Source organism: Tiliqua scincoides, chromosome 1 (genome assembly GCF_035046505.1).
Source record: "Tiliqua scincoides isolate rTilSci1 chromosome 1, rTilSci1.hap2, whole genome shotgun sequence".
NCBI lineage: Eukaryota > Metazoa > Chordata > Lepidosauria > Squamata > Scincidae > Tiliqua > Tiliqua scincoides.
The window spans coordinates 122,847,601-122,875,178 of NC_089821.1; the positions used below are offsets into that span (position 1 = coordinate 122,847,601).

At 43.3% G+C, this 27,578-nt stretch overlaps 1 protein-coding gene and 3 non-coding genes across 4 annotated transcripts; all 4 read left to right on the forward strand.

Moving 5' to 3' along the window:
- The first annotated feature begins 6,331 nt into the window (after positions 1-6,331).
- NOP58 (NOP58 ribonucleoprotein) lies at positions 6,332-26,427 on the forward strand. Its single transcript, XM_066636363.1, has 15 exons — positions 6,332-6,508; positions 10,753-10,829; positions 11,542-11,594; positions 12,224-12,348; positions 12,924-13,060; positions 13,442-13,506; positions 14,549-14,683; positions 15,276-15,421; positions 16,010-16,136; positions 17,121-17,284; positions 18,169-18,303; positions 19,381-19,442; positions 20,621-20,763; positions 24,500-24,669; positions 26,115-26,427. The coding sequence occupies exons 1-15, from the start codon at positions 6,464-6,466 to the stop codon at positions 26,169-26,171; spliced, it is 1,641 nt and encodes a 546-aa protein (XP_066492460.1). The 5' UTR covers positions 6,332-6,463; the 3' UTR covers positions 26,172-26,427.
- On the forward strand, positions 13,827-13,913 carry LOC136638419 (small nucleolar RNA SNORD70). Its single transcript, XR_010793633.1, has one exon. It is a non-coding gene; the product is annotated as a small nucleolar RNA SNORD70 (small nucleolar RNA).
- LOC136638426 (small nucleolar RNA SNORD11B) lies at positions 15,807-15,893 on the forward strand. The gene has a single exon (XR_010793639.1). It is a non-coding gene; the product is annotated as a small nucleolar RNA SNORD11B (small nucleolar RNA).
- Positions 16,320-16,401, forward strand: LOC136638423 (small nucleolar RNA SNORD11). The gene has a single exon (XR_010793637.1). It is a non-coding gene; the product is annotated as a small nucleolar RNA SNORD11 (small nucleolar RNA).
- Positions 26,428-27,578: the final 1,151 nt, after the last annotated feature.

Sequence of the window (27,578 nt, forward strand, 5' to 3'; positions counted from 1 at the left end):
AATAAATAAGCAGAAGCCAGCCCTGGTCCACCAAGTGAATTTCCTCTGTAGCCTGCCTGCAATAACACGCCCCACTCCAAGACCAGTAAGGTCTTCAACCCTACCCAGTGCCCAGTTCAATTTAAGAACTTCTGTTTAAACCAGATCACTGTCAGGATCCACCTGGCTTTGCAAGTCTCAGAAAAGTTCACCTTATCAGCTGAAGCCTGTTTTGATCCTTTGGGGGGGGTGAGGCTGCCTTCTGGAGCACTTGTTTAGCTGCATGTGCACAGGATCAGGACCATTCTGGTAACCTTGCACTCTCCTTCACCTGATCTTCAACACCAGACAAGGCATGGTTGCTTACTCACAAGTAAACAGGACGTGAGGCTTAATTTTGCTTTCCATAGGGCTCAATACATTCCTCTGCTTGGAGGGAGGGACTTCCTTCTCAGGTGTTTTTGGGGGCTGCATTCATTGGATCAGGACCATTCTGGTGTCCTTGGATTCCTCTCAGCCTGCCCTTTCTGACGGCCTAAGGCAGGGGTGCCCAAGCCCCGGCCTGGGGGCCACTTGTGGCCCTCAGCGGCTCCCAATCAGGCCCTCAGGGACCCCCAGTCTCCAATGAGCCTCTGGCCCTCCAGAGACTTGCTGGAGCCTGTGCTGGCCCGACACAACTGTTCTCAGCAAGAGGATGACTGTCTGACCTCTCACCTGAGCTTTGGATGAGGGCTCCCTCCACTACTTGCTGTTTCACATCTGTGATGCAGCAGTGGCAGCAAAGGAAAGGCTGGCCTTGCTTTTTGCAAGGCTTTTTATAGGCCTTGAGCTACTGCAAGACCTTCATTCATTCATAGAAGTTCCATCTCTAATATATTCATTTATATAAATTTATTCAAATTTTAAATGGTAAATTAATTCTTGCCCCCCCCCCGGCCCCTGACACAGTGTCAAAGAGATGATGTGGCCCTCCTGCCAAAATGTTTGGACACCCCTGGCCTAAGGCAAGTTCTCCTACTCGCGAGTAAATGCGCAATACAGCTGAGTTTCACTTTCCATAAGGATCCATGCATTTTTTGTTCTATGGTTTTTTGGCCATAACTTTTGATAGAAAGGAGATATTTCACTCTGGTTTTTTGCATTGCATTCCGTTTGAAATTCTGCATCTGATAGTATATTATATGATGGGGTTACTCCTAACCACCACAATTTTAGCATGTCACCCCTCCCAGTGTGCGTCACCCCCCGTGCGTGTCACCCGGTGCGGCCCACACCCCCTAGCGATGCCACTGACCCTGGGGCAAGGGGACAAATGTCCCTAAGCCTAGGATACCTCCTGCAGCCAGAAATCCCCTGCGGAAGGAAGCACAGCCTGCACCACTGCATATCCATGCAAGAATTTATGTTGGATTGAGCTGTAGGTTTCAAACATAGTGGGGCGCATTTTCACATAAAACCACCAGATGGTGCAGATGAATCTTTCAAGATGAGGGAATCAAAGTCTTGATTTTCTCATTCTGGAGAGAAGCACATATTTGCAACTTCAACATTTGATCAATTACAACTCTGGCCTTTTTAAACATAAGTGTATTATCTTAAACAAGCTATTTTCAACCAGTGTGCTGTGGCACATTGGTGTGCCATGAAAGGTCCACAGTGTGCTGCAGGAGTTTGGAGCACAGTAGTTGAAAATAGCTGAAAAACTTTTGCCAGTTCTGCAGCTCTTTTTTTAGGGCAACTGTCAATAGCTGCAATTTTCAACCAGTGAGCTGCGGCACAATGGTGTGCCATGAACTGTCCTCAGGTGTGCCATGGGAGCTTGGGGAGAGGTCCACTGGGGGATGTGAACCCTCCCAGCAGCATGGTGTGCCTTGTCGAAAAACATATGGTGTGCCTTAATAATTTTAGTGCCTTGTCAGTGTGCCATGAGATGAAAAAGGTTGAAAAGGCTGATTAAAATCTATTGAAGTTAAGGGGAATTAAACTGACCTGATTTGGTACTGTGGTCTAATCATAGATCGATGGGGGTTGCCAAAATGTTTCAGGAAGTGGCTTTATGCTTTTCAGTCTTATGGCATACACAAATTGGGCATGTGAAGCTTTTCCTGACATGAGGATACAGGGATGGGTAAAGTTTCACCAGTTGAATTTCCTCCTGTCATGTACTGTTGAAGACACAGAAATGCAGGGCCTTTAAAAACAATTTTCTCACCATTTCACAACTGGTGGGATTTTAACTTTAGCTGAGGTTGTTTTTAACACTGCTTTAACTTGGAACACAAACCTATCCAACTTTCCAGCGTCAATGTAGTTGTGCCACCAGGGCACACGCTGCATCCTCCAGTGAGGGGACAGTCACAGAGGCCTCCTCAAGTATGGAAACATTTGTGCTCTTATCTCAGAGCTGCATTGTGGCTGCATTGACACTGGAAAGTTGCATAGGATTGCACCCTCATTTGATCCATTTTGCCATCCATTGTACTTCAGACATTGGGAACACATGGAGCATGACTGCAAGGAAGATTTTTTTTTTCATCTGGGGAATTTCTTATGGGACCAAACAGTTATTTGTAAGAAGAATAGTTGTTGACCCTATTGGCAGTAGGAATCACCTGTTGTCACAATTTAAAATCCTTTAAAATTCAGGTCTCAACTATAAAGCACAATTAAAGTAGCTGATTCTGAACTAAATATTTCATGATCAATTTGTGCTTACAGACCCCAAAACGATGAAATACAAATAATCTTAGCTTTTTCCCAGTGCTAAAAATGGCCTCAAAACTGTTTTTTGACTATAAAGGTACACCACTGCAGCTCCTATAGCCAAAAACTGTAAAATTTAAAACATCTGTTTGGCTCTGGGAACTGCTATGACCAAACTGGAAAGAAAGGCCTGACTGTACGTATTCACAGCTCCCATGTGTCCATGTGCTCAGCTCCTTTGAATCGTAGCCATGGACTGAAAGGACTTGGTTCACCTTCCCTTATAAAGCAGTATTCATTCGACTGGAGTTACAGTGGTAAATGGAACAGCAGGCAACCCTATACTGCACAATGCATACCATAATCCACAATTCAGTCTCTCCCTATATAGTCAGCTCCTTTGAATCTGCATTCAAACCAAGGGTATGCTCACAGGAACCACAATTCTGTATGTATTTAGTTCCAAATAAGTCCCACTATGTCTAATAGGGATTACTAATGAATAAATGTGCTTTAGATTGTAGCTTCCACTGTTTTACCAGAGGCTCTGCAACAAAGGAACTGAAGTTAAGTTGAGCAGATTCCCTTACAGGGAAGGAACGGATTCCAGTCCCTTTACAGCTTTCAGTTCAATATAGGATTTGTGGCAAGCCTATCATTTGCTAAGCATTGCAACAGGAACTATTGCTATTACTTTAGAACTGGGATGCACAAGATCAGCATCAAAGGTCGGCCAGGTTCAGGTTGGGCACTGGCTGAGGGCTTACGGTCCCCTGAGGGTCCACTTAGCTGGTCCTTGAAGCCTGCAGGGGCAGCAGTGGTACAAAAGAGAACACTCCTCCATATCTTTGCAATATCCTGAAACTACAATGAGATGCAAGACATCTGGCACATTTAAAATGTGCTCTGAAAGGACAGTCTGCTGCAGTTGCTCCTCATCCCCCTCAATCACCTTCGAAGCCACAGGGACATTTACTGTGGGTGATGGGGGGAGCAGGGGATGGAGTTCTTTGTGCAGCAGTACAAAGGAGGTCATTTCCTGCCCATGCTGCTCCTGGCAGGAGGGGGAGCTTGGGTATGTCTGCAGGGATCTGGAAGGCTTGTGACCAAGGGATGGTGAGTCCAAATACACATCTTACGTTAGCTACCCTTTAGGGCTTCAGTCTTCAATATGAAGTAACATTATGCACACTGAGTCAGATCATTGATTCATCTCACTCAATATTGTCCACTGACTCACAACAACTTTACAGAGTTTCAGACACATGTGCCTCTCCCAGTTTGGTTCGGAGATACCAGGGATTGAGCCTTCCACATGCAAAGCATCTGCTCTACAACGAAACATCTTGATGCAGTGGCGTAGCTTGACACTAGTAACCAAAATTGTGAAAATCTTGGTTTGTATAAATAATACCATCATGTTATATATCACTGGAAAGGTAATTTAATGCAGAGTGCAGTGAAACAAACTGCACTAGAATATCTGTATTCTATCAGACATTATGACCAGTTAATCAGAAAATGAAAACAACTACCTTATGGAACAAAAAGTAGATTTTCTTAACTCAAAACTGACCTATGAGATTGATTGTTCTGAGTGCCAATAAGATGTTATTATGATACAGCATGGAACCAATAACTTTTTATTTATTTCCTTAATTACATTTGTTTTGATCATGCATGGGGGGCGACAAAATCTTCTTTGACCCAAGGTAGCAGATAGATGCCTTAGCTATGCCACTGACTGGGGGGGAGGCAGCAGAACAAGTAGGTGGCAAGCTGCTGGGGGTGGAGGTGGGTTCCTCCCAATTTTCACTTTTTAAAAAGCCTGAATGTGATGTCACTTCCGGTTGTGACATCACTTCTGGGACAACATTTTGAGCTTGGCAGCGGGCTCCATGATCATTAGCTATGCCACTGTCTTGATGTTCATATTGTTTATTCTCTGCATCTTGCTCATACCTACAAACTGGTCAATAGTGGCTAACATATGAGTGTGTGATCCTACAGGGTATCATTGTGAATCTACCCTTTACTGGATGCATTGACCCTTGCTTTCATGTTTGACTTTTATATTTGGCCTGCACCTTCCGTCCTACCACAGCTCTGTCTGTATGTGCTCCTGAGCTTTGAGAGATCCTGTTTCCATGCCTTTGACACACAGTAGGATTTGAACATACAGTAGGACACACAGGCTGCAATCCTAACTACACTTTCCTGAGAGTAAGCCCCAGTGAGCGAAATAGGACTTACATCTGTGTAGACCCAGTTAGGATTGTGCCCACAGTTTGTCTGTGCACAGAGTAGATCAGATGAACTCTATTCCCCCTGCCCTTTTTAAGTTAACGAATAACATAATAGTGAAATCATAAATCACAATGTTATATAAGTAAAATTATGTGTATATATAAAAACAAAGGTGGGGAAAAAGCAGATGAACTCTATGTTAGGGGACTGTCTGGGGAACTGGCAGCTGTCAGAAATGTCTCCTTCTCCGATGGAAGAGTTTGGGGGGTAGGAGATGTTCAGAGCTTTTCCCAGCATAGGGTTGAATGCTGTGGGTGGGTGTTGTTTTCCATATTTCCTCCCCTTGTGATTCTAGAGCAGGGGTGCTCAAACTTTCAACTTTAGGGATGCTGGACCTTTAACAAGTGTATAGAAGAGAGAATTTCAGCAGGTGCAGCTTGTCATCTGTGGGATGACAAGTTGTACCTGCTGCAATTCTCTCTTCTATACACTTGTTAAAGGTCCAGCATCCCTAAAGTTGAAAGTTTGAGCACCCCTGTTCTAGAGCCCCCATTCTAGGGTGGGGGCTTGTGTGAAATTTTCAGGAGTCGCTGCCATGCTGTTGGAATATAATGTTGACACAGCACAGGGATACATCCTGGTCCAGACATAGTCAACTCACTAATGTTCCTCTGCTCAACTTGCACTTGCGAAGCTTATAGGACACGGCTGTGTTTCCTAGTGCGATCGGTGGAAACTGCCAGGTTGCCCTGGTGCCAGCACGTGCGGCCCAGTTCTGTAGGCACCTACTCAAGAGTTGGCCTCCCAGAGTTTAGTGGCACCTGCTTTTTAGCGCACGGGGTCGCTCAGCCTGATTCTCCTCACTCGCTCTTGGCAGGGCTGGCCTGAAAGCTCCCGGTGCCTCGAGTCCCGTGCCAAATGCCGCCTCCCTCACCCGGTGGCGTGCCAGGCTTTGCTGCTGCCGCTCTCCCGCCCTCCAGCTTAGCCTTCTCATCCGTCTCCTCTCCCTTCACAAGGAGAAGGAGGAGCAGTGGAGGCAGCTGCTCCAGGCGGCCTCTCGGACGGGCCACGCCGACTCCTTCTCAGAGCACAGGACCCGATCCGCTGCTGTTACGCAGAAGTAAGCCCCGTTCTAGTCAACGGGCCTTACTCCCAGGAAAGTGTGGCGAAGAGTCTTGCGGGGAGCCTCATCGCAGCGTGCGAGGGGCTTCCTCCCCTTGAGAGGCCTCCGCTTTACTCCGCCCGGAACGGCCCCTGCACGCTGCGGCGAGTCTCTGCAGGACTTGGAGCTTTGCCCCCCCTCCGGCTACGCCACCGAGTCCTGCAGGGGCAGGTTTGAAAGAACTACAACAGGCTACCGGAAGTGCTCCGTCCCTCCCCGCCCACTTCCGGTCTCCCAGAAGGCTGCGCGAAGCCCTTCCACCGCGTCCTCCCTCGTGGCGAGTCTGCGCTCGGCCCCGCGCGGTCTTTCCTGGGCAGTTCCCGCCAGCGGCGGCCGTTCTCTCGCCTTCCCTCCCCCCCCCCCGAGGCCGCGATGCTGGTCCTGTTCGAGACGGCGGCCGGGTACGCCATTTTCAAGGTAAGCGCGCCGCGTGGGGGGAGCCCGCCTGCTCCTCCTCTCTGGCGGCTCTGCGGGACCAGGCTCGGGAGGCTGCAGGGGGCGGTCCAGAGGGGGCACCTGTGAGCCCAGTCCTGGGCGAGTCTACTCGGAAGTAAGCCCCATTACTGCTCAGAAGTCCCATTGCAGCCTCAGGTTCAAATCCTGTCCAGTTTTCTCGCGATGGTGCAGCCGTGCCAGTGGGGCGAGCACTGCATCCTGTGGTTGGGAGGCAGTCACAGAGGCCTCCCCAAGGTAAAGGAACATTTGTTCCCTTGCCCCTGGGCTGCATTGCAGCTGCACTGGTGCTGGAAAGTTGGCTAGGATCGGGCCCTTTCCCTCTCAGATGCAGAGTCAAAGCCTAGCTAGTTTTGTTTCAGCACAAACTTTTGTGAATTAATTTCTGCTTTTCAGCAGAGGCAAGCTGGAAACAAGGACTCCCCCACACAGTCGCTCCCCATAGAGCCCATGTATCCATTCAGTAGAGTGCTAAAGATTAATTCCTAATCCCTATCTCTTTAGGCTGTGGGTTGTAGCACTGCATTTTAAAATGGGCTTAGGAGCAGATTTGTTTTATCATGGTTTGATTTGGCCTCTGTGACTGGTATTAGCATTGAGAAGAAAAAGAAAAAAAGAAATATAGGAGTTTAAAGCTTTAAATAAAATTCCTTCTTGCTGCCATCATTGCCATGTGTATTTTTGCTGCTTGTTTGTAATCAAGGGCCCAATCCTATCCAACTTTCCAGCACCGGTGCAACCTCAGTGCAGCCCTGAGTTAAGGGAACAAATGTTCCCATACCTTGAGGAGGCCTTTATGACTGCCTCCCCATCACAGGAAGCAGTGCATACTCCATTGACACAGCAGCACCTGCACTGGAAAATTGGATAGGATCGGGCCCTTTGTTGAAGTCGCTTTATCAGAGAATGTTGGTATTCTTAGATCAGTGGTTCCTAAGCTTGGGTACATGTGCCTCCAGGGGACCTTTGGGTTACTTTAAGAAGAATTGAATAATGGTAGAAAAAGGCAGGTCTGTATTGGAATGCCTTGTGGGGCTGGCAAGACAGAAAGGAAGACAGCTAGCTGGCTGTGAAAGCCCCAGCAACTGCTAGTTTCTGGTCATCCATTTGTGTATTATCAGCTATGGATCAGTAGCTGAAAACATATGAATTTGGAATCTTAACTGTATTAATTATATTTTGCTAGTCTGGGGGTACAATTTATGGAAATGTGCTGTACACAAGTGAAAAAACACAGGGAACCACTGTCTTAGATTGACTTGAGCTGCTATCTTGTACACCCTAACCTGGGAATCCCATGAGTTCAGTGAGCCTTATTTCTTAATAGACATGTATAGGATATTGTTCTTGGTCTGATCACAGAATTCGTAGTCAGCCCGAGGCTGCTCAAAGTCGAGGGGGCGATCTTATACACTCCTACATAGAAGTTGCGCCTATTTGAAGTCATAGAAACTTGCAACATTTAATATGCAGCTCTTTAATGTATGTATTAAATGCAACATTTAATATGGACTGTTTTGTTTCCTTAGGCTGGAGAGCCTGCACCATGGGGGGGGAGAGAATTGGGCAAGCATTCCCTGGGTTTTTTAAAGCAATTCCCTCTGTTGCTACCACACCTGCCCCTGTGTATGTGTGAGTGAGAGAGCTCCACCTTGCTCTGGCTGAAGAGGCTTTGAGGGGGGCTCTTCCCCTCTTCAGCCTCTTTGCTGGCTCAGGGGCTCCAAAAGTGTTACTGTTCCTTGGCAAGGGGAACCTCTTCCATGGCTCCAGGGCTATTTTCCTGTCTGGGCAAGGCAGAGTCTTTTTGCAGTGTTTTTGGCTGCCTGGAAATCTAGAAGCCTGGATGGAGAAGCCAGTGCAGGGTAAAGGAGGCAAAGGTGTGTGTGACTTTTGGTTCTCCCACCCCATTTGAGTTGAGACAAATTGCAGATAAAAAAGCTGTGGATAAATAGGTTGCACCTGTATTCCACCTTTCCTATGCTGAAGCAAATGCCCAAGGTGTCTTACAAATAACACATTAAACTTACAATATGTAGAACAATGAATACTGAGTTGGCATCCTTCAGTCTCGGAAGACTATGGTGGCACGCTCTGAATGGTGGTTCTGGAACACAGTGTCCTCTCCAGTGCGCGAAGCCTGGGTAAAGTAGGTATGGAGGATAGGCTGTTACCCATGCAGCAAATCCCCCCTCTCCACGTCGCTGAAATGGTCCAATGGAAAGGCAGAGGCCAATACGGTTGGTTCCAGCAGCGTCGCAGGAGTTGCCAGAACGTGACTGTGTTCAGCCATGAACTGCCTCAGGGACTCCGACTCCGGATTTTGCCTCGAGGTTGACTCCTGAAGCCTTTTCCATAACTGGATGTAGCCACAAGGCAGTGGAGGTTTGGGATCAGAGTTTTCCTTCTCTCAGATGAGCTGCCTTCCCAGGCTGACGAGTCCCATCTACCCGGTGGCTGTTTAGTCGCCTCTTACAACAAGTACAGCCAAACTGAGGGCCTATTCTTATCCCCAGCCCCCAGGGGAAAATGAATACTATAATAATAATAAAACCATTGGGGAGGGCAACTGTTAAACCACTGCATTATTACAGAGGCAGGGGTCAGACAACAAAGCATCTCTCAAAAGCCAAGCAAAACAGGAACCTCTGCTCAGGATGGAGGGAATTCCGTACCTGTGATGCCCCCACAGAGAAAGATTTTCCCTGTGTTACTATCAACCAGGTGGTGGTAGCAGCTCCTGCAAGAAGGCTGATCTTAAGAGGCAGTCTGTCTTATAAAATGGGGAGAGAGATGATCCTTCAGGTACTTTGGTCCTAAGCTGCATAGGGCTTTAAAGGCAATTACTAACATTTTAAATGTCTTCTGACAGCCATTGCAGTTGTATTAGCAGCAGCAGGACCTAATCATACTGCATGACTCTAGTCAGCACATGTGCAGCTGCATTTTGCACTAGCTGTCATTTCCAGGTGGCCTTCAAGAGCATTTCCACATAGAGTGCTTTATAGTAATCCAGTCTTGATGTCACCAGAGCAGGTATCACCATAGGGCCCAGTCCTATCCAACTTTCCAGAACCAGTGCAGCTGCAATGCAGTCCCTAGGTAAGGGAAGAAATGTTCCCGTACCTTGAGGAGGACTCTGTGACTGCCTCCCCACCACAGGATGCAGCACATGCCCCTTCGGCACGGATACACCGGCACTGGAAAATTGGATAGGATTGGGCCCATAGTTGAATCTGACTAATTCACATAGGGACGCAATTGGTACACTGGCCTCAGCTGGGCAAAGGCTTCCCCTCTCAGCCACTGCTTCCCCTAGGAATACAGGAGCCGTGCAGGATACATGAGTGTCCCCATATTCCAAACCAAATCTTGCAGATGGAGTGTAACCTCTTCCAGGAATTATCAGTGCTCTGATCACAGGGTCTCCCAGCTATCTGGATTTGCTTAATTTAAACTTGTTTGCCCTCATCCAGTCCCTTACTGATTGCAGGTAACGATTCATAACTTGCATGGTTTTCCATGGCCTTTTTACAAGTGCCGCCACCCAAGGAGGTCCGGGGGGCAGCTGCAAGAAATAGGGCCTTCTCGGTAGTGGCACCAACATTATGGAACTCCCTTCCCCTTGATTTGAGAATGGCTCCCTCTCTTGAGAGTTTTCGGCGAGGCCTGAAAACACTGTTGTTTATACAAGCCTTCTGATTTCTGGCCTTCTTAACATTTTTATACATCTTTTAGCTTTTTTACAGGCTTGATTCCTCTGTGACTTGCTCTTTTTATTCTGTCTTTTAATCTGACTACTGTTTTTATGGCCTCTGTTAATGTGTTTTTAAATGTTTTTATCTGCTATGTGTTAATGTTTTTTAAAATTGTTTTTTTTACATGTTGTTAGCCGCCCTGGGTCCCTTTGGGGAGAAGGGCGGGATACAAATAAAGTTGTTTACTATTATTATTATTATTATTTTCATTATTATTATTATTATTATTATTATTATTATTATTATTATTATTATTATTATTATTATTATTATTATTATTTTCCTAGCATTTAATGGAATAGAGAGGTAGATCCTCCTGTTGGTGACACCCTTCTTCTAGTAGTTCATTCTGCATTGACTTTTTACTGATGTGCACAGTTATTCTTGTTTACAAACTGACATGAGAATTCTGCTGCCAATCTTGTGTTTAAGCAGTCTTATTATCTGCCACAGGTTCTGGATGAGAAGAAGCTCCAAGAAGTTGATAGTTTATGGAAAGAGTTTGAAACTCCTGAAAAAGCAAATAAAATGTAAGCAAGTTTACTAGGAAGTAGCAACTTATTTTTGTAAGAATGTGGTTTATAACTGGGTAACAGGGTAGTTTTCCTTCTGCCTGGTGCAGATTGATCTTTCAAGTATATTTTGCTAACAGACAAGCCATTCATTGTGCTTTGTCCAATATTAGGCCTTCTACAGAATTTGTAGGAAAGGTTCTATCCTAAACCTACCCATAATGCAATTGTGCTGGTGTGACATTCATTGAGGTATGGGGAGCCTTGCTAGAGAGGAAAAGATTAGCAAAATAAGAAATTGGGCTCATGTTATTCAGAACTCTCTTCCTATGGAGGATGTTGACTAAACCAGTTCTGTATTAATGCTTGCTTATGAAAGCATTATAAATATATGAAATTAATTTAAAGTCAGTAATTGCAAGTTTGTCATTTTTTCAGTTCTTTGTATTTTGCAATCCTGTACAACAGTGATTTTCAGTCTTTTTTATCTTGGGACACACTGACATTGTACTAAAATTGTCAAGGCACACCATCAGTATTTTGACAATTGACAAGGCACACTGTACTGCCAGCAGGGGGTTCACATCCCCTAATGGCCTTACTAATAAATGTCCCTCCCCCAAATTTCTATGGTACTCTGCAGACCATTCGTGGCACACCAGTTGAAAATAGCTGCTATACAGAATAGTTGCTCAATTTTTATCTCAGCTGTTTGATATATTTTCTTTAGAGTGAAACTGAAACACTTTGAGAAGTTTCAAGACACAACAGAAGCTCTTGCAGGTAATTAAAGCTAAAAATGTTGTTTAGACAGTTAGTAGAACTGATTTTAAATAAGGCAGTTCTGTAGTAGCACGTCTGTAGCACCTCAAAGCGTGGAAGCCTTACAAATAAGTCCTTAAGTGTCATGTTCACGAAAATTATCCTATTTGCTAGTGCATAGCAATGTACGTTTGTGGCCGTTTGTGGCAAGTCATCCAATTTACAGAACATGGAGTTGTGAGTTCTTTCTCTCTAAATGTAGCTAGGTGGGTGGCTATTTACATTCTTGAGCAAATTAATAGTTATGTGCATCAGTATTAGCTGTTCAGGCAATACATACGATTATAGTTAGGCTGAAATCTCACAAGCTTATATGTGTGTGTCCATTAACATGGTTGGAATTTGGTAGATTAACCCTTTAGAACTACAAGGAATGAACATTTTATACCAGTGATCTGCAGTCAGATGCATAGATAGTGGAACTGAATCTCTGATTGCTTGCAACCTTTTGCTGCTACCACTGAGACAATGGGTAAAATTACTGTTTCAGGAATTTATTATTATCTATTTTGTTGCATCTTAAGCTTTTCTGGGTAGGATTGTTAAAGAATTTAAAGACCATGAACCTGGTTCTGTTTTCTCTTCTAAAGCATCCACAGCTCTGGTGGAAGGCAAAATTAGCAAGAATTTAAAGAAAATATTAAAGAAGATTGTATCCAAAGATGCCCATGAACAGTTAGCTGTAGCAGATGCCAAACTAGGAGGTGTAATAAAGGTAAAAACATAACTTTGTGTCCTGAATATGTGATGTGTTAATGAGGTTGTGTATTCAAGGCATAATGTTCTTCACAGTTCAATAGCAATAGATATCAGTAGTGAGCAATATGTTTAAATTGTCAGCCAGTGATGTTATTAGCACTCTCATTTGCTGCTGTTAATATACTGCAGCCCATTGCCATGTCCTAAATAAACTTATAAGATATCTGCTCATACAAAAAGACGGTTGCTACCCTTTATTTCCCCTGGTACCTTTAATTTTTTAATTTGTGTATCAATACTTTAGTATCCAAAAATATTTTCTGAAAGAGGTGTGCATTTAATGTCAGTGTAAATCTTGCAAGAAATGTTGACTAGTGTTGATTTCTTTCTAAAAAGCCATCTTCGTAAGGCCCACCCAGTGATGTTTTGAAATACAGAGTTGTCAGAATGCTTAGGTTAGATTCTTGCTTCAATATTTTACCCCAGTGAATTATTCGATAGGTCTGTTTGTATCATTGTTGGGCAACCTTGGTATGAAGCAGTAAATGTAATTTAATCAACATTAATATGGTCATTTTTTTTCTTTTATAGGACAAACTGAATTTAAGTTGCATCCATAGTCCAATGGTTACTGAACTAATGAGAGGTATTCGTTCTCAATTGGAGGGGCTTCTCACTGGTCTACCATCGCGGGAGATGGCAGCTATGTGTTTAGGATTAGCACACAGGTAATGTAAATGATTTCTCAGCTCATACTTGTTCCTTACTGGTATGTCTCTAATTTGCATGGTGTTTTGTGTGACGTGAAAGGCAGCCTCTGGTGTTAGCATCTGAGTTTCGTGCTATTTACAATGCACATTCACTCGGAAGTAAGCTTCACTGAGTCCTATAGGATTTACACTCAAGTGTGCCTGTGATTTGAGGCATATTCATGTACATCACCTTGTGCATAATACAGGCGTCTAATATGTTAACTCACAATCCTCAAAGGTATATTCTTTGTTGCAGCCCATAGCAATTGTTGAATAGTGAAGAGGAAAGAGAATGTTCTCTTGTATGTCAATCAGTTGAATATCAAATTGTTAATACCTTTGTGTGTGTGTTTTCAGCCTCTCCCGGTACAAGCTGAAGTTCAGCCCAGACAAAGTTGATACAATGATTGTCCAAGCAATCTGTGAGTACAGTGAGATGTTGAATGATACAGCTACTGTTAGCTTTTGATTCTTTATATCAGGGGTCCACAGTGTACTTGTGCAAAATATAGTAATAGTAATTTCAATGCATGTGAGAGGGGCAGTTTTGATAGTAGTGCAGATAGAAATGTGTAGGGCAGGAAAAGCAGATGATGACAAATTCAAAGCTTGGCCTTTTCACAAAGAATGCCACTTATGCTTTTGAAAAACACAGTCATCTCGGGAGAACAGTGTCTAAAATGTACAGAGATAACCAATGTGGTGCGTGCAGGGTTTATTTAGAGTCACCTGACGTGTTGAGGATGATGTTGTCAATGATGGAAACAAGTTGACCTGAAAGCAATGATTTAATTCAACACTTCGTCACTACCACTGAGACAACATCTGGGGATGTCATTTTATAGAACAGTAGAGCTACATTTTTTTTGTCTTTTAGCAGTACATGCATTATAGGTGTTAATATGGCTTCTGTTTCTGCAAACATTGATGATGGCTGCAACTGGGATTTAATTTTTTAAAAATTCATTTTATTCTGTAGGTCCTACCAGTATTTTGAGGAAAGATTTGTGTAGTTTAGGCTTCAGGACATACGATGGGCAAAGGTTTGGTTGAAGGCCCTTGCTAAGACAGCAAGTAACCAATTATGGGCTCTCTAGTGAGGTTTTTGAATACAGCCCATACAGCCCATGCAAACATTGCTTCATCCAGGGCTGGCAGTGAAGCTGTTTAGCAGCTTTCCCCCTTTCTGTCAGTCAGGCTGATGTTTTGGAGCAACTTGATAACTGGTTACTTGTTTGTTGGTTCTGTTTAGTGAACACAATTAAAACAAAGGTGTTCTCCAGTTTTTAGGTTTCTTGTCCAAAATTCTTTGATCGTTTTATCTTGTTTAATAGCCCAGCATTTTCCAAAGAAATGTAAACATTGTGGAAACCATTCTAAGATTTATTTCTGATGCTATTTTTCATAAGATGCAGTTTCTCCAGAGAATTGAACTGAAGTATCTCTTGTGTATTTGTCTTACAGCCCTTCTTGATGACTTGGACAAAGAACTGAATAACTATATCATGCGTTGTAGAGAATGGTATGGTTGGCACTTTCCAGAACTGGGCAAAATTGTCACTGATAATCTAACATACTGTAAATGTGTAAAAAGAATTGGTGAGTAGTGGTGGGCTCTTGTAGCTGCACTGTGTGCTTCACAATGTATTTGCTGCCTTTGAAATTGTGCAATCTATAATTTCCCTACCAGAATTTGGGTCTGTGCTACATCAATCAATGTAAACATCAGTTGCATCTCTATCCTTGCCTTACCATTTATTGTACATTAGTACTTTTGCCGGTATTCCTTTGAGTTCAGCATTGGCTACTGACTAGTGAAAAATGATAGGGAAAACCATCATTACATGCAGTTGTAAGTTGAAATGAAAAAGAATGCACAATAGTGACTAGTTCTGTAAACAGATTTTGTATAGATGAGCACTGAAGCCATGGTTTGAAAGCTATTTCAAGTAGAATGTGTGTTTGGGGGGGGTATAAGTAACTCCCTGATATGCATGCACATCTCTGAAATCACAATTGCATTGATTGTTCTTAATAAGAAGACAATTGGTGGACTTGGTTAAAGGCGTCTGTTGGCGTCTACATGTGCTTTTCATGTCTGACTTTATGCATGGTGGCAGATGTTCACAGATACATTTGTAGTCTATTCAAACTCATTCTGCTTCTCATTCCTACTTATCTTGCTCCACAGGAGATAGAAAAAACTTCGCTAGTTCTGATCTGTCTGAGGTCCTACCTGAGGAAATTGAAGAAGATGTGAAAGCAGCTGCAGAAATCTCCATGGGGACTGAAGTGTCAGAAGAAGACATAAGCAACATACAGCATCTCTGTGACCAGGTGATAATGTAGTGATGGAATTTGTAGGATTGCTGAAAGTATCAAGAAGTAATAACTTGTAAACGCAATAGACAAGTTGTTCCTAGTTATGGTGACTGCACTGTTTCAGGAGAGATTTGTCATCTAAGAAACAGAAGCCCAGATCTCCATTAGGTGAATGAAACTAGTTAGTGCGGTTCTTTGTGAGTAAGACAGGAGAGAACTACGAGTTGTGTCCAAACAGTCCGCAGTTTATTTGAGCTGTGTTGGTGCCATTTCTTTGAGTAGAGTTACATCTGTCTTAAGTCAAATGTACACAAGTAACTGTAGATTGAGTAGTTGTGTGTTCACCATTCTGCGATTGGCTTTCAAAGTCTTTTTGGAAAGAGCTTTAGGTGAATGTTACTGATGGCAGTGATGATTCCTGTGTTGATGCTCTCCTGATGTATAATCCATGAGGGTTGCACAGTCACTACCTCTTCTGATGCCATTCTGAGTAACTTCTGTTTTGGAGTAGAAAATATTCTGAAATTGAATTTGTGAAAATAAATTTCATTCTCACATTCCTTAAGCTTTTTTGCCATAATTGACTGGCCTTTTGTCTTTCAGGTGATTGAGATCTCAGACTACCGAGCGCAACTATATGATTATCTAAAAAACAGAATGATGGCCATTGCGCCTAATCTCACAGTCATGGTAGGAGAGCTGGTAGGAGCAAGACTCATTGCTCATGCAGGTATGCTAGGCTGCCAGACAAATTTATTGTTTGTTGGCCTCTATGACAATATTCTGTTGATCTGTTTGTGTTTAGCTATTCTATACAGCACCACATTGGAAGGCTATCTGACAGTACCTGTTGGTTCTAAAGTGTGGAACAGATTTGTGCAAGCTTATCAATACTGGCAGGAGCCTAGATATAGTCAGTGATGATTGTATTTTAATGTTCGCCTGATTTCATCTTGAAACTTGAAGGCAACTCTAGTCACTACCTCTTCTGAGACGCTTTCTGGGCCCTGCTAACCCCCTGCCTCATTTGTCCAGAATTTTAAAGGTGGTGATGGTGAAGAATGTTCGCATACCACTTCACAGCAAAAACATCCACAGTGGTTTACGTAACTTAGTAGTAGTAGTAGTAGTTTATTTATCGGTCTCAGACCAGCATAGAAGTAGCAATACAAATTTGCAAATATAGCATAACACAACAGTCATGACCAATCTCAAGGGCAACTTTACAAAAAGAAATTGTATATTTCAACAAGATAATACTCTAAAATTAAACTAAGATTTACTATTGGTTCAATAAATTAAATAAACTAAAATCTATAAACATAATAAAAACATTCATCCAATTTATCAAGTTGGGTAGAAAGAAGTAACTAAATAATAAAATTCTCTGTCCCAAAAGAGCACTCGGTCTAATTAAGATGAAGAAACACAAGGAAACAGCTGTTGTGCTGGGATAAATAGGAATTGCTATATTAAAATAATGTGTTGAGACAGAGGAACCTGGGTTTGCTGGTCTTTTATTTTATTTAATTTTCTGGGAATCTGTTGTATTGGTTATCCCCCACTCCCTTGGAATTGGATCATAGTTGATTCTTCAACAATTGAGATGGCTGGTTGTCCTTTGCTGCCAACTCTCAGAAGCTTAGTTCTTTTCGGGGACCTCTTTTGTGGATCACAAATGCTGTTTAACTGATGCTGTGTCTTTCCTACACAGGCTCACTGTTAAATCTTGCTAAGCACCCAGCTTCAACTGTGCAGATTTTGGGTGCTGAGAAAGCACTCTTTCGAGCACTGAAGACCAAACGGGACACGCCCAAGTTCGGTCTGATTTACCATGCTTCCTTGGTGGGGCAGACAACAGCAAAAAATAAGGGAAAGGTAAGATATTTGTGTTTTGCCAAACAAGGACTTGAGATTTTTTTTTCTAAGGAAGTACAAATGACAAATACTATAATATAAATAGGACGTGCAGCTAATGAACCAAAATGCGTCTAACTGGGTTTTCAGGTGGACTTTATCTTTAGTCTAATTCGGTTTCTAATTTTTCTTAACCTTTTATGACATTCCATTCCCCACCCTGTCATTTGAGTTGATTCTTACCTTATTCTTATGATCAACCTAATCCAGTGATTTTCAACGTTTTTCATCTCATGACAACGTAACGAGGCGCTATAACTGTCAGGCACACCATCAATTTTTTGACAATTGACAAGGCACACTACATTGCTGCCAGGGGGCTCACATCGCCCAGTGGCTCTACTCATAAACTATCCTCCCTTGGCACATCTTTGGACCATTCACGGCTCCCCAGTTGAAAATCGCTGACCTAATCCAATACCAATCTGTTGTGTAGGTGAACCTAAATCCTATTCTAAATGCAAGAATCCTAACATAGTAATTCACCATTGGTGCTAAAATAAAATGGGATATCTTTGACTTTAAAAGTCATGCACCCAAGAAACTCTCGTAAGAACAAAACAGTTCTTCCTGGACACCCTTCCTATGTCAGATTTGTGTGGGCAGTGAATGCAGTCACATTCTAAAATCCAGTATGGGTCTCTGAAGGCCTTCCTCTAGAAATTATTTTGCCCATTTGGGCATTGGCAGGTGGGAGGGAAGAACACTCCACTTGCCTCAGGATCCTAAAAGTTCTGGTCAGAAATTTCCTCTGTGCTTCTCTTCCTTACCGTGACTTGGCACATCATGTGCAGACTGGATTACCACCGTGGCTTCACAATGGGCATTGAACTCTTTTTTTTCAGATTTCAAGAATGCTGGCAGCAAAAACTGCATTAACTATTCGTTATGATGCACTTGGGGACAGCACTAGTGCTGAGATGGGAGCTGAGAACAGACTGAAAGTGGAAACAAGGCTAAGGCATCTGGAGGAGAAAGGGGTGAGTCCGTAAAACCTAGAAGAGAATGTATGAGAGTAGTTTAAAAAATTTTCTCACAAGTTAGGATTCTGAGGTCTGTCAAAATAAGTTCATCCAGACTGTGTTTAGCCAGCATTTTGGGGGGGGGGGGCAACTTTTTCTGTCATGTTGCTTAACATCTTCCATGAACAAGACCTGGACAGTTACCAATTTCATCTCTGCATTCGCACTTGGGAAGAGGAGATTGATTTTACGTATTGCTACACATATTGCCTAAACAAGGAACAGCAGTTCTTTTTAACAAATGATTAATACTTACTACAGTTCCCCAAGTTTGGACAATATGTGGCACTGTGATTAATTTCAAAGTGGAACATTTGGTCTCTTCTGCATGCAGAGGAGAAGCCGTAAAGAGAACTTATGATCCTGTGGGCTAATTTTTGATTATCTCAGCTTTGGTTTAGATTGTCTTAACCTGCTTGAAGTACGGCCTTGCCCCAGAGTTCCCTAATCTGGATCTGGACTAGAATGCAGAGGTTTGCAGACTGCATGCAATCCGACAGTAGTACTTGTCTATGGGGGCTACAAGTTAGTTCCTTCTGAAGCTAGTGCTTCTGAACCATAGCTATGATCATGTCTGAGGTTGATGCTAAAGCACTGCCTTTCTGCTTGCCACTAGCTACAAAGTCTTGGAATTACTTTCTGTGAGCCCTAGGGTATGAGAGGAACTTCAGGCTTTTGAATACTGGAAATGTACTGTTGGAGTAACTAGAAGTTACATAGAAAAGGAAGGGCAAGAACTTTAATAGATCTTAACATGCAGGATAGCATTACTGCATGTGCCAGGTAGCTAATATGATGTATTTGAGAGTTTCAGTTGTCCCCTTGCTCAGTCCATTCATGCACAAGCCTGTCTTGCTTCTTTTCTCTTGTGACATAGGACCAAAGTTCTATATAAATTGTGGTGAAAGGCCTAGTAATCCTAGATAGCTTGCTGTCTTCAGTTTTGAATCGTTTCAAGGACTCTTCTTCTTGTGCTAAGTTCTTTTTCTTATCACTAATTTGTTTATCATAGCTGTGGTTTTTCTCTCCACTCAGATAAGACGAATAAGTGGCACAGGAAAGGCCTTGGCCAGGGCAGATAAATATCAACATAAAAGGTGGGTAGTTCTGTTCACTTTCCCTGTGTGTAGTTTTTTATTTTATTTCTCAAATACTTGGGCTGCTAAAGAAGTGTCTGTCTTTAGTGGGCCAGATTTTGCCAATTTTAGAATTGCCACTTGCTTGCATTTAGCTTGCATTTAGCTGCCTTGGGTCCCTTTGGGGAGAAAGGCAGGGTATAAATAAAGTAAATTAATAACTCATTTGTGATGTAGGCATAATTATTGGAGGAAAAAGGTTGCCAATGTCCTGCTAGAACAAAGAGCGTGTGTGGTAATGTTTGGTTTATAACTCAGACTGATGGTTTCAGTGATGTTCAGCTCAAATCTTGTTGGAATGTGTTGAGTTTCCAGGAATTTTCTGTCTGGTACTATGTATTTTATTTTTTACAAGGGACTTTGCTTTAAACTTGTTGGTGAATGATAAAGATTAGAGTATAGCTCAAATCTGCTCTCTGTATCAGTGAAGACCATATTGCCAGTAAGTGTGCTTCACAGCCTCTTCAGCTCTAGAAGGTGTAGATGGCTTGTTGGGCACTCAACATCTGTAATAGAAATGCATTAGAAATTTGATGGCCATAGAACGTAAGGTCATCCTTTTCAGACAAGCCCACCAAGTATTCATCACATCACCATTGGGACATGAACTTCTCCAACAGTGATCAGAACCACTGCTATAGATTTGATTACAGGTGTACACATTTGGTCCCTGTTGCGTATATGCAACGTTGGGCAGAAATGGCTTAAGTTGAGACTAGATAAGATGCCAACATGGTAGTTATCTTAAAATCATTTTCTTTACAGCAGACAAACAAGACCCTCTGTAAACATCATATGCCAAACTTTCTTGGAAATGGTGTGTTTGCATGTATTTATTTTAACAGAAAATGAGTTGTCAAGCCCCTCTAGGGGTGCATATTACTCCTGGAGTGTCAGATTTGGACTTCTTCTCTTTTCTCCTGTCCATTTTTAATGTATGTACACTCTGGACAGGCGCTGTCATTTTTTGTTCTGAATGTTGCTTAGCATGTTGTTGGTGCCGTAGGAATATTTAATGGTAGTATTTTTAAAAACATTCAAGAAAAAGGATAGTCTTTTCTTGTATGGTGTTGCCTTTGTTTCTAAAATATGCAATTCTTATAATTTAATTTTTTAATTTTGTTAACTTGTTCTTCAAGTGAAGTGAAGACCTATGACCCTTCTGGGGAATCTACACTTCCTTTGGTACCAAAGAAGCGCAAAGTTGAAGCAGAAGACAATGAGGAGGAGGAGACGGAGGTTCCAGTAAAAGCAAAGAAGAGTAAAATAGTGGAGATCAAAGGTTTGTAACTGTGCTCAGAGCTTTGGGGTCTTTGATGTATTCAGGAATGGAAGGCTTCTGATCAGTTTCTTTGTGGTTCTCTGAATCTAGAAAACTGTTGCAGTGTCTCCTAATGGACGTATTCAAGCACTTGCCATTGTACCATTTTTGTGTTTCCTGTAACAAATACATCTTCCAGGTGTTTTCAATGAGCAGTTAAATTCTCCTTTTTCCTCAGTAATAGCAACTGTTTCCCTGGCTTCCACTAAACATGTTTAGTAATATACCAGGATATAGGATCATTTTCTACATCCTGTTTTTATTCTGGTTTCAGTCTAACAATTTGCAAGGGCTGATCTTCTGCATCTATTCTCTTTCTTGCTAAACATGTCAGACAAGCCTTGATTTTCACTCTAAGAACTGTGTCCATATTGCGTATTTCACTGTCAGTTAGTTTTAGAATCTTGGTTATGTTCTGCAAAACATAAGAAGTTCAGAGAAATGTTGACCTACTAAGAGATGCACAAGACTCGCCAAATGCTTGTGGCCAGCATTGCTGTTTTGCAGCGTTTCTCCGCATTTGTCCTCTACTGGATCTCTCCGCTTGGTCCACCTATTGGAAGTACCTCTAGAACAGGGGTGTCCAAACTTTTGGGCAGGAGGGCCACATCATCTCTCTGACACTGTTGGGGGCCAGGGGAAATTTACATTTCAGATTTGAATAAATTTACATAAATGAATATATTAGAGACAGAACTTATATGAATGAATGAATTTTACTGATCTTATTTATAATACACATGAGATCCAGAAAAGGGTGTTTTTTAAAATAATTCCTGACACATATAACACACCTCTTCCTAGGGAAAAGTACAGAACAAACTTAAGAGGGAGTCAGCATGGGCTCTTTCCCCCCTCCCATGCAGCAACATGTTTTTACTCTCACTCTCCCCCCCAATCCTGGCAGCAAGCAGCAGCAAAGGAACACAATCAGTCATGGAGCTGGTGGGCACCTGCCCCCTGAGGACAGGAGTTTGTTTCTCCTCATTCACATAGAAAAGGGAGCTGCCTGTCTCCCTCAGTCCTTCCCCCACCTGCACCCAGCACCAAACAGAAGCAGGGAGAGAGCTATATGTATTTCCCCATTCACAAACGGACCCCTATCTTCCTCTGCCAGCAACCCCAACAAGCAAAAGCAGTAGGTTTCCTCCCCATTCAAACAGCCCATGAGTTCTCACCTGCATCACCCACCTCCAAGGCACTCACACCCCAATCAGATCCACACTTTACTGGGAGTAAGCCCCACTGACTCTATGGGACTTACTGCCAAGTAGACATGCTCTCCTGCTGCATTCAAGCATCCCTGGGAGTTCTCCCCTGCAGTGCCAGCCCCCACCCCACCCCAAGCACAATCACAGTCCAATCGGATCCACACTTTCCTGGAAGTAAACCCCACTGAGTCTGATGGGATTTACTGCTGAGTAGACATGCTCTCCAGCGGCATTCAAACATCCTGCAATTTCTCCCTTGCAGTGCCCGCCCCGCAGCACACACAAGCAGCACAAATAGACCCACAGTTTTCTGTCCCTCTTCAGTGCCTACCCTTCAAGTCCTTCAGTCCCCCCAAGCCAAACTCAAGCAGGACAAACTCAAGCAGGACAAACGGATCCAGAACATCTCACCCCCATCCAACGCCTGGACTCAGCTACAGCCTCCCCAACCTAATGGGAGGGTTGCGGATGGGCAGGGATCCTGCTCTCCTGTGAGTGCTTAGCCTTTTCCTTGCTGTCACTGCGAAGAGCAGTTGCGTCGGGCCAGCAAGGGCTCTAGCAGATCGAGTGTCCATTGGGGGGCTCCCTGGGGTGCCGGATTGGGGCCCCCTGTGGGCCACAAGTGGCCCAGGGGCCGAGTTTGGGGAAGCCCTGCTCTAGAAGTACCTGGCAGTGACAGCACTTACTTCCAGGTTGGGAGGCCAGAAGCAATGAGACAAACACCAATACGAGTCTCAGAGTGGACAGAAGGACTTTTCAGTGTGGAAAAGCATGTTTTGGAGCTCTGCCCACTGAGCCAAGCCCCCTACCAATGTTTGTCTGGTCACATTGCTGATCTTGCTGCCAGAGGCAGCACCACCAGGCACCACCTCAAGTACCATTGGTTGAGAAACACTATATCTGAACTTTCAGAAGGCTTTCGACACGGTCCCTCCCTAAAGGCTACTGAAAAAAACTCCACAGTCAGGGAATTAGAGGGCAGGTCCTCTCCTGGACTGAGACCTGGTTGAAGACCAGGAAACAGAGAGTGGGTGTCAATGGGCAATTTTCACAACAGAGAGAGGTGCAGCCCCAAGGATCTGTCCTGGGACCGGTGCTCTTCAACCTTTTTCATAAATGACCTGGAGACAGGGGTGAACAGTGAGGTGGCTAAGTTTGCAGACGACACCAAACTTTTCCAAGTGGTGATGACCAGAAGTGATTGTGAGGAGGTCCAGAAGGATCTCTCCAAACTGGCAGAATGGGCAGCAAAATGGCAGATGCGTTTCAATGTAAGTAAGTGTGAAGTCTTGCACATTGGGGCAAAAATTCAAAACTTCAAATATAGGCTAATGGGTTCTGAGCTGTCTGTGACAGATCAGGAGAGAGATCTTGGGGTGGTGGTGGACAGGTCGATGAAAGTGTCGACCTAATGTGTGGCAGCAGTGAAGAAGCCAATTCTATGTTTGGGATCATTAGAAAAGGTATTGAGAACAAAACGGCTAATATTATAATGCCATTGTACAAATCGATGGTAAAGCCACACCTGGAGTATTGTGTCCAGTTCTGGTCGCCGCATCTCATAAAGGATATAGTGGAAATGGAAGAGGTGAAAAAGAGGGCAACTAAGATGATTACTGGGCTGGGGCACCTTCCTTATGAGGAAAGGCTATCCTTATCCTCCTTATCCTTATCCTCCTTAAGAGGAAAGGCTTCCTTATGAGGAAAGTCGTTTGGGTGTCTTCAGCCTAGAAAGGAGACGCCTGAGGGGGGACATGATTGAGACATACAAAATTATGCATGGGAAGGATAAAGTGAATGGAGAGGTGCTCTTTACACTCTCCCATAACACCAGAACCAGGGGATATCCACTAAAATTGAGTGTTGGGAGAGTTAGGACAGACAAACGAAAATATTTCTTTACTCAGCGTGTGGTTGGTCTGTGGAACTCCTTGCCACAGGATGTGGTGATGACATCTGGCCTGGATGCCTTTAAAAGGGGATTGGACAAGTTTCTGGAGGAAAAATCCATTGTGGGTTACAAGCCATGATGTGTATGTGCAACCTCCTGATTTTAGAAATGGGCTATGTCAGATGCAAGGGAGGGCACCAGGATGCAGGTCTCTTGTTATCTGGTGTGCTCCCTTGGGCATTTGGTGGGGCTGCTGAGAGATACAAGAAGCTGAACTAGATGGGCCTATGGCCTGATCCAGTGGGGCTGTTCTTATGTTCTGATGCTGCATTGCATATTTATACATTTCTAGTAGAATTACTTTGCCATCCTTATCAAAAATAATTTTCTCAAAGCTTGAACTTCACTGATTCTTGGCTTTTCATTGCAATAAGGTTGCTTTCTGGACTTTTACAACATGTTAAGTTGATCTTATTTTCCTCTTTCCTAAGTGACCATAGCTTGGCTTCTGAAAGCACAGTCTTTAGCAAAACTTGTAACATATTTTTTTCTCTATTAATTTTGTCTTGGCCTTTTCTTCTCCACCTCTCTATAGTGGAAGAAGAAGAGGAGGAGCAAGAGGAAGATGAGCCTGTCAAAAAGAAAAAGAAGAAAAAAGAGAAAAAACAAAAAGTTCAGAAGGAGGCTAACTTGGCAGAAGAAGAAGAGGAGGAGGTGGTGGTGGAGGAGGAGGAACAAGAACCCTCAACTAGTACAGCTGTGGAAGTGAGAAACCTTTAAAACTATTAGTTCCATTCAGAGCTCTCAGTTCTTCCAGGATCACTTTGTTGCTCATGTAGGCATCACTTGGAAGGTGTATTGACTCCCCATGTCCTTCGGTTTACTTTATTTTCTATATTATTTTGTCTATTGAATCACCAAGCTCTGAGCATGTGAGTTAAATGTAAGGTCACTAGAAATTAACTATAGGTTTGAATCACAATATTTCTTCTTTAAACACACGTTCTTAGAGTTCAGTGTGATGGCTTTCATAAATCCCCTTTTAGAACAGAGGGAAGCAGACTATCAACCCACACCTGGAGGCTATGGAATGGCTTAGTGCAGTGGTTCCCAAACCGTGAGTCAGGACCCAGTTTTTGGTGGCTCCCGAGGCTGGCAAGCTGATAAATTGCTGATGAACTGGCAAGAAATAAATTGCCTATACAGGCATGCCTCCATATCCACAGGGGTTCCATTCTGGAACCCCCCGCGATTAAGTGAAATGGTGATATGGATGAGCACCTTCCCCCTCACCTCTGGAGGGTCCTCTGAGCCCAGCCTAAGTAAGGTTTTTTGAACCTTAAGGTTAAAAAAAACCTGGTTTCTCTGTGAAACCAGAAGTCACTTTTTTAAAACCTTAAACCTTCTATGCCCGGCAGAGGCTGCGACGGATGTCTGCAGTCTGCTGGGCTCAGAAGAACTGCAGAGGCAAGGGGATACTCGTGGGGGGGGGGGCCTGTGGATGCAATATGCATTAAGTGAATCCGCGGATATGGGATCTGCTGGTACAGGGCCCCCCTGTATATAGTATTTTCACTGCCCCTGACCTCTTTCTTAATTAAGCCCTCAGATTGTCCATTCTGTACAGTTTTTCAAGATCTTGATAAATTGGAGAGCTGTTGTTGTGGGAGAAGCAATATTCCCGATCTGTCTTGTGAGTCATAAGCCAAATGTGATGGTTTGTGTGTGCACACAATGATCCAGCTGCACAGCTCAGAAGTGGGGATGTTCTAGTAGTTACAGAAAGGAAGGACATACAGGTCATTCTGTCATATTTAATCTGTGAGCATCTTTTCTTGGTTGAAACCTCCCCTCTTGAATACCAGAGCAGCCAGTCTATTATGGCTGATCCTGTGGATTAATTAAGGAAGAATGACTCCATTTTGTTCAGATGCTTGGAGATGAAACCTTATCTTCTGGTGTGTTTGAGTGTAGTTGACTCATTTTATTAGGATGATATTAGCGGTAACCATGGATTCCTGCAGTTCTCAGAGCTTTGCTGTATAAGGAGATTAGAAGATAAACAGAGTAGAATAAAACCATGAGTGCCATTCATCTCCCCTAAAGGATAGAATATTTTAAGTGCTTTTTTCTTAGAATATTAATTCATTACCTGTATTTTTTACGCACCATAGTGTGTTGAGCACTGCACCATCTATTCTCATTTTCAGAGTTCAGAGAAGAAGAAGAAGAAAAAGAAGAAAATTAAAGTGGAGTCAGAAGATTAAGAAGCCACAGTGAAGTTGGATGGCGTGCATTATATTTGAGTTTCCTGGGACACTTGCTTATGAAATATGTTCTGAAATGACATGTTCCCTAGGATTAGGCAAAGCTGAGAAATTCTTTGTACTTTCTTTGGAGCAGTTTCATTCCAGCTTTAGCCTAATCTCTTCATTTAACCCCTGCCCCGATAGTAGCTTTTCAGCAACTGGTCCCTTTATGCAGACTTGGATTCTCAATAAACATACTACTTTTGTATATAAAGATGTTTGTTTCTTTCTGGTTAGTTTATGTTCTAGTTATGTCAGTTGAATTTCATGAAATGTGACATGGGAACATTTTTTAAGCTTTTGAAAATGTTTAATTGATCTGCAATAATACTGGGCTGCCAGCAGATGGTGGTGAGATGCTGCAGAATCTCACTCATTCTGGGAACTTTGAATGAGTTTATAACACAGCTAGAGGAGACAACTTCAAAATCAACATAAAATCCTTAAAGTTTTCTGACTAGTAAATTGTTCCTTCTCTGATTTTACCTGGATGATGGAACCACCAACCCTTTCCCCTTGCATTCCCAACAAATGTGGGGGTGAGGGCTCTTTGACCTGGAGTTCTGGGTGACTGTAGGAAGAGAGAACAAGCTTCTGGTGGGGGACTTGTTTCTTCCTTGGCTAGAATAACATCAGCTTGTTTGAGCTCTACGTTTTCCCTACTTGGGGAACAACTAGCGGGAACCAGAGCCAATCAGCCTGCTCATTCCTAACTCAAACATTCCTGAATGCCAGCAAAGGAAGCGATATGCAAATGAAGGCTTACAGACAAAACCAAGTTCTGTGAAATATTCTTTAGTAGCTAGAGGCAGAAAGGAGGGGTGGAATTGCCCAAAATCATGAGGATCACGAAGAAATACACATAAAATATAGTGATTTTTATGACAAATAATTCAGTGAGTTGTCACATCTCTGCCCTGCAGGTGCTTTGTGGGTTTGATTTGTTATAAGAACTGGGGTTTATTGCTCTCTGGGGGGAGAGAGCACTGATGCACCCCTCTGCCTAGCCTCTGTAGCCTGAGATGGTGGTAAGCAGGTACAGATTACCAGAGTTTTTCTGTGTTCAGTTGCTGATCCAAGAAAAGGGGAGTAGAAAGGGGTGCATGCACATTGACCATAGGCACTACTCTCCAGGTCGCTTGGCTTTCTCCCAGGAGTTCCCCTTCAAAACCATTACCTAAATGGTTCTAAGGGGCAGAAGGGTTGAGTGCTAGGAATGGGATGGGGGTATAAAGATGTCACTAGTGCAGCAATTGTCACATGGAAGAAGAGAGTATACCTAGTTGCTAGTGCCCCTTCCCAGACTGGGGTTTCCTTTGGGTAAGAAAACAGACTATTCTTACTGCCCTCTCCTGATTTTCCCCC

Excerpts from the sequence above, each read along its gene's own strand:
- NOP58 (XM_066636363.1), top strand. The coding sequence starts at position 6,464 with ATGCTGGTCCTGTTCGAGACGGCGGCCGGGTACGCCATTTTCAAG. Across the intron at positions 11,595-12,223 it reads CACAACAGAAGCTCTTGCAG|CATCCACAGCTCTGGTGGAA; the intron begins GTAATTAAAGCT and ends TCTCTTCTAAAG. Across the intron at positions 13,061-13,441 it reads TGTTTAGGATTAGCACACAG|CCTCTCCCGGTACAAGCTGA; the intron begins GTAATGTAAATG and ends GTGTGTTTTCAG.